Genomic DNA, 7,586 nt, shown 5'->3' on the forward strand with positions numbered 1-7,586 from the left:
ATCACAAGAACTTACTGCTATTTCGTTTGAGTGATAAATAATATATTTTTGTGTTAGTTGGGTGTGAAGTTTTGGGAAAAATCATGAAAATGGCTTTTGTTAAGAAGGGAGTTAATAGATTCCTTTTTTAAAAAAGAAAATTTTTACTTGGTAATTTAATCTTTCCAGGTCCACCAAAGAATTTTGGGAAAAAGGATGTTGTGGTCAAAAAGTCTGGAGCGTACAATGTTGTCTTCAGAATAATTTCCAATCCACCGCCAACATCATACAAGTTATTCAAAAATAAACTCTCCAAGTCTCAGGCCAGGAAAAAACGTTCGGTAGATCCGGTACAGGAAGTGGGCAACAGCGAGTATCAGGCTAAATATACACCTGACCCCGAAGGCGTTGGAGGGTCGCTCCAAGTGATGGGCTTTGACAAGGATGTCAAGACTGGTGGTAGCGCCTACGTCCTCAAGGCTTTCAACGGGATCGGGGACGAGGCGGTTGAATTCTCTTTCAACTCAACCGTGACCCCTGAGAAGAACGAGAATGAAAGTAACGGTACTCAAAATCAAAGCGATGAAATCGGTATGTACTGTCACGTGACTAGAAACTACAATACATATAATTTCAACCAAAAAAAAAAAAATAGATAAAAAAAATTAAAAGATGAATGTATAGACGACTATTAACCTGTTTTAACCCTATACGGTCTTAGCAAACTCTATGCCCTTCAAAATTAGAAAGAAATATTCCTCATCAGATTATAAATAACAATGTGAAATTAAATGTAAGTGTCAACTTAATTATGAAAACAGATAGAATGGACGTTTCGGGTTTCCCCTTTATCAACAAACAGGATAAATGATACAGAGACAACGCTGTTGCAACGATCAGGTACTCATTTTACACCTGAGTACGGTGAGAGAATGTGAGTAAAGAGTCTCCTCCAAGGACAACTATGCGCCGAGCGAGGCTCGAACCCAGGGCCTTCCGATCCAAACGCGAGTGTCATAAACACAAGACCACATAGTCCAGTGGATTTAAGCTGTGAAGTCTGGTAACTGGGAAGACGCATAGGAAGCATAGTTGAGTTTTGGAAAATACTCTTTACGAGGGAAGTGACGTCACGACTGTTCATGTGGTGTCGCATGTCTTTCAAAGATTGGTCGTATTGCGTAAATTCACTGGAAGATAAAAAGTTGAGTTTTTGGAAAATAATCTTTACTCACTGGGAAGACGCAACAAAAAATGACATTTTATATAGCGCAATATCCACTAAACGTGCTCAAAGCGCTTTACAAAGCATATTTGAGTTTTTGGGAAATACTCTTTATTCACTGGGAAGACGCATAGTTGAGTTTTTGGGAAATACTCTTTACTCACATTCTCTCACCGTACTCAGGTGCAAGATGAGATATTGCCCCTAACGACAGCGTTAACAGCTTTGTCTCTGTCGGAAAGAAAAAGTGTGATATCGTCTAACAGGCCTCACGTTACCTTCTTTGTTTCTAAAGTGTTTTGAGCACATTTGATGGATATTTCTCTATATAAAAGCTCGTTTTTATTTCAATTGGTACGTGTTGCTGTTGGTAAAGGACCCTTTGTAAAGCGCTTTGAGCATGTTTAATGGATATTGTGCCATTGATAGTGTGCGTTTGGCTGAGAAGCTCACAACCTTGGCATCCGGAAGTATAAAGGACCAACACACAAAACTATGTGTAACCGTAAACGTTTATAGATAGAATAAAGATGACGTCACTCTGGTATTTGTTATTGTTTTTTGCCATCCACGTTTATGAGTAATGCTCACTTAACTGTATTATCCAGACTATAAAAGTTCATGGTTACACATAGTTTTGTGTGTTGCTCCGTTCTACTTCCGGATGGCAATGTTATGAGCTTCTTAGCCAAGCGCATACTATCTATAGTCTGGCCAATAGATAGTATGCAGATGACGTCACTCAGGCCTTTGTTATTGTTTTTGCCATCCGCGTTTGTGAGTTGTTCTCACTAAACTGTATTAACCAGACTATAAAAGTTCATGGTTACACAGAGTTTGTGTGTTCGTCCGTTATACTTCCGGATGGCAATGTTGTGAACTCCTTGGCCAAGCGCATTCTATCTATACAGTTTAGTGAGAATTACTCATAAACGTGGATGGCAAAAAAAATCCAATAACAAAGACCAGAGTGACGTCAGCTTCGTACTATCAATATAAAATCTGAAGTTTTTAAAAAATTGTTACGTGATGCTGATGGTCAGTGACCATTTGTAACGCGCTTTGAACACGTTTAATGGATATTGTCCTATATACAACTCAATTTTGTTGTTTCTGTGTACAGATACAGACCGATCCAAGATCAGGAACTTTATCATAGTTGTGTCCATTGCTGGGTTTTGTGTCATTGCCATCGTCGTTATGTTTATCGTCTTCTACTTGTGGTTGAATAAAGGTGAGTAGATTGTATATATACTGCCATAAATTAAAAACATAAAACAAAAAACAAAACATCATCAATATATATACATTTTAAAATCATCATTCTTCTTCGTCTTCTTCTTCTTCTTCTTCTTCTTCTTCTTCTTCTTCTTCTTCTTCTTCTTCTTCTTCTTCTTCTTATTATTATTATTATTATTATTATTATTATTATTATTATTATTATTATTATTATTATTATTACTATTATCATCATCATTATCATCATCATCATTATTACTTTAGCTCTCATTTTGGCACAGAAAATAAAAAGAAAACAAATTTGAACAAACGAGAGCATGCAGAGTCCAAATATAAACGAAGATAAGGAAATATAACTAACACTAAGTTGCTCAGCATTTTCCAAGAAAAGAGATAAATAACAATGTGAAATTGAATATAAGCTTCAATTTCATTACGAAAACAGATAAAATGGACGTTTCGGGTTTCCCCTTTATCAATAAAACAGGATGAATGAAACACTCTTCTATAGAAGACACATATTACCCAGAGTATTGAAGTCTGAGAGAAAAGTATCTAGTCTGCCTCTAGCGAAATGATGAATTAAAAAAAATTGACTTTTGTTAAATTGTGTATTTTCTTGTGTTTCAACTTGTACCAAAATAAAAGAGTATTGCTTTGTGATTCTACCTATAGGGAATGAGATTAGCGGAAGAGCAACGTCCCTTGATTGGACGTGACCGTCAGAGAAGATATTAGAGAGAGAACGTCAATATGGTTTTGCGCATGCGTCTCTCGTCATCGCTTCCGGTGAAACCTCGCGGTTAATTAAATAGTTTCTCAGCGATCTTTAAGTTATTTCGAACCATGTGTTTAAGTCTAAACATTTTTTTCTCTCCCCCCAATAACATTATATTTTAAAGCTTGATATTATTTCATTCTTTAATTCTTTTTCATAATTAGTGAAATCTTCTTATCCAAAGGAAAGATATCCTCAGTTGAAATTTATAAGTTTTTAAATTGACGTTCTGTCTGTAAGGTGACGTCCAATCAAGGGACGCTACTCTTCCGCTAAACTCATTCCCTATAGTAAAGGCTTCTGGGAGAAAAGTATCTAGTCTGCCTCCAGCATGGTCCAAAATGATACTTATAGGGAATGAGATTAGCGGAAGAGTAGCGTCCCTTATTGGACATCACCGGCGGAGAAGTTATTAGAGAGAAAACGTCATATTAGTCTTGCGCATGCGTCTCTCGTCCTCGCTTCCGGTGAAAGCGGCATGAGACACTTCACCGAAAGCGAGGACGAGAGAGACGCATGCGCAAAACCATGTTGACGTTCTCTCTGTAAGGTGACGTCCAATCAAGGGACGCTATTCTTCCGCTAACCTCGTTCCCTATATAAAATTGAATTTGGTTAAATTGCGTATTTTCTTGTATTTCCATTTGCAGCCAAGAAGCCAGTGAGGGTATTACCTAAATCGCCTCCAGGCACACCCCGAATGCCTACGGTGAGAAACTATGGTTTATTTCATTGGAATAGTCTTCAATAGTCGTGACGTCACTTCCCTTGTAATGACGCATAGTAACTTATAAACTGGTTCTAAACTATGGAAATAAGGCGGACACCCTTATGAAATATTTCTCCGCCGAGCATAAAAGTGTATTCAGAGGAGAAAATCGTTATAAATCTGATGATCTTTTGACTTTTATACATTCAGATCACATGACATGTGAAAAAGTTCTAGCCAGCATGAAGAATAGAAAGTGCCTATTTTCTTTGTTTAGAACCAAGCTGCTACTTCGTGGCCGGACGTGACATCAGACTATTGAATCCAATTATGTATCGAATTTTAGAAAAAAAATGTACTGGTCCCATTGTGTTTATATATAGCGGATTTCACTATAACTATTTGGAGAGTCGTTTTCCAAAACTCACAAACACCGTTTTTTTTTCGCATTTTGAGATATTGAGGATTTTTTCCCAAAAAAAGTTCTAATTCCGTCTATCATTTTATCATATTTAAACTTCAGATTCTCACAAATCTAAGGACATTCTTGTGTCATTTGATGCTTAAAATTAGATTTAGGTTTATATTTATCTCACGGATGGAAAATCTCAAAATGCAGAAAAATCGACTTCACGAGTTTTGGAAAACCAGCTTTCAATTATAGTTTTTAATAATGCACCATGTTTTGCTCGTAGTTTGTTTTTTTTCGTTTTTAATTTTTTTTCTTTTTTTTTTTTTGTAATGGTTTTTTTTCATTGAACGAAATATTAACATTAGACAATTAAGTGAAATAAATATGACATGAGTGATAAATAATAAAATAAACTTCCCTTTATTCGTCCGATGGGGGAAATTTGTCTCTAGGGTCTATTCCAAGGGATGGAAGAACCCAGGCGTCAGCCGCAGTGCTGCAGCGTCGCAAATTGAGCTAGGGCGAGGTGACTTGCTCAAGGCTACACAGCGCAACGGCGGGTGATCAAACTCGGTACCTTTCGGGTACGAAGCAAAGACCGTACCGCTGAGTCACGCTGGTCCCTTACAGTAAATCACTTATTTTAAACGTGCCTTACCATATTTATCTGAATACGATTCTGTTAAGCGATGTAGACTGGAAAGAGTACTGAATAAAAATGAATTTAAAAAACATTTTTAAAACCCTCTCCATACCAAGTACAGGAAACTCGTCACATTCGTTACGGTACAAGCAACACTTTTCTTATTAAAATTTCTTTTGTACATCATAGAATTTTACGAAAATGAACAGTGTCTTGCAGTGCATGTTTTGCTAAAGAAATTATTTATCGCAACAACTTTACCGCTTTTGTGCTTGAGTGATAAAAAATATATGTTTGTGTTAGTTGGGTGTGAAGTTTTGGGGAAAATCCTGAAAATAGCTGGTAAGGAAAGTTAAAAAAGAGAAAAATACTTAATATAGTGTTTCCAGTATTTTAGGTCTTTTCAAAACTTTTCAAAACCGAGGTGAACTCATTTGCTGGTCTGATAATCCATTCTCTTGTGGGCTCATTGTTGTAAAGGTCATCTAAAAATGATGTATAATATTGTCTATTACAACAATGTTAAATTGGGCCCATAACTGGAATCGGTGTTAGTTAGAATTGCATAAACACACACACACACACACACATACACACACACATATATATATATATATATATATATATAAATATATATATATATATATATATATATATATATATATATAAATATCATAACTGGAATCGGTCTTAGTTTGAACTGCATATATATATATATATATATATATATATATATATATATATATATATATATATATATATATATATATATGCAGTTCAAACTAACACCGATTCCAGTTATGGGCCCAGTTTAACATTGTTGTAATAGACAATATTATACATCATTTATATATATATATATATATATATATATATATATATATATATATATATATATATATATATAGTTATGTGCCAAGTTTAACGTTGTTGTAATAGACAATATTATACATCATTTATATATATATATATATATATATATATATATATATTATATATATATATATATATATATATACACGTCGGATTTACTCATTTGTGTGGCTATGTGGTCTAGTGGTATTACACTCGCTTTCGGATCGGAAGGTCCTGGGTACGAGCGCATAGTTCAATGAGTCCTTGGAAAAGACTCTTTACTCACATTCTCTCACCGTGCTCAGGTATAAAATGAGTACCTGGCCGTTAACAGCGTTGTCTCTGTCCGAAAAAGAATGTAATATCGCCTAACAGGCATCATTTCAAGTCCTCCATATTAAGTGTTGTTCTTGGCCAGGGACCCTTGCAAAGAGCTTTGAGCACGTTTAGTTGATATTGCTCTATATAAAAGCTCATTTTTTAAAAATACAATAGTTTAAATTGTTAGGGCACCTAAATCGACATAAATGTAATGAACTTCTTGCTCTCACAGGAAAGATAGAAGGTAAAAAGAGTAAAGGTAGACCAATAAAAACATATTTGAATAGTTTGAACAGCTGGGTAAGAAAGAGAAGAAGAATATGTTTTCTGAGATTATCTGATCAGAGAGATGAATGGCGTACCATGATCACAGAGAGATGAATGGCGTACCATGATCACAGAGAGATGAATGGCGTACCATGATCACAGAGAGATGAATGGCGTACCATGATCACAGAGAGATGAATGGCGTGCCATGATCACAGAGAGATGAATGGCGTACCATGATCACAGAGAGATGAATGGCGTACCATGATCACAGAGAGATGAATGGCGTACCATGATCACAGAGAGATGAATGGCGTACCATGATCACCGATGTCTGGCACAGACTTGGTACTTGAAGAAGAGAAGTTTAAATTGATTGTATGCTGGGAACCAAAGAATTGCCATGTTATGTTTTGTACTTGAACATTTATTCATATTTGAATGTTGTTTTATATTTCAGGATCGCCATTTGTGGCAGCCACGGAGAGCATTCTAGGCAATCACAGATTCTGTTGTAAAAAAAAAGACTCTAGAGCATTTCTATAACGCAATATCAACCAAACATGCTCAAAGCGCTTTACAAAGGTTCCCAAGCCAACAGCAACACTTAATATGTCGGATGAAACATAACGCCATAACGTCGAAAACCAAATTCTTTGAACGTGCATTTTACTTTGTTGCTTCGCTTTCAATATGGAATTCTTTCTAGCTCGTTACCGGAAGTGCTCGTACTATACATAGAATGAAGCTGACGTCACTCGTGTCTTTGTTATTGTTTTTGCCATCCATGTTTATGAGTCATTCTCACTGAATTGTATTAAACTGACTATAAAAGTTCATGGTTACACATAGTTTTGTGTGTAAATCCTTGAAATCGGTAAAAATTGAAGAGAAATGTCACAACAAAAACACGTCTTGCCTGTTAGGCAACTACACACAATATGAATTATTATTATTATTATTATTATTATTATTATTATTATTATTATTATTATTATTATTATTATTATTATTATTATTATTATTATTATTTTTTTTTTTTTTTTTTTTTCACTTAAAATTGATAATTTATATTGTAAAGTGCCCAGAGCTTGAGTTTTACACGAGAATGAGCGCTGTATAAATGTGTATTGTTATTATTATTATTATTATTATTAT

General features: G+C 35.1%; 1 protein-coding gene across 1 annotated transcript in view; it reads left to right on the forward strand.

The window, feature by feature from the left end:
* Positions 1-7,348, forward strand: part of LOC144958982 (uncharacterized) — a 96,178-nt gene extending 88,830 nt beyond the window's left edge. The window contains exons 36-39 of the mRNA XM_078891282.1: positions 169-570; positions 2,328-2,438; positions 3,872-3,930; positions 6,889-7,348. Of these exons, the coding sequence (XP_078747408.1) occupies positions 169-570; positions 2,328-2,438; positions 3,872-3,930; positions 6,889-6,924 (608 nt within the window). The 3' untranslated portion in view covers positions 6,925-7,348. The remainder of the gene's footprint in view (positions 1-168; positions 571-2,327; positions 2,439-3,871; positions 3,931-6,888) is intronic.
* The last annotated feature ends 238 nt before the right edge of the window (positions 7,349-7,586 follow it).

Source organism: Berghia stephanieae, chromosome 13, assembly GCF_034508935.2.
Source record: "Berghia stephanieae isolate SIO BIC M18660-M18661 chromosome 13, UCSD_Bste_1.3, whole genome shotgun sequence".
Classification (NCBI taxonomy): domain Eukaryota; kingdom Metazoa; phylum Mollusca; class Gastropoda; order Nudibranchia; family Aeolidiidae; genus Berghia; species Berghia stephanieae.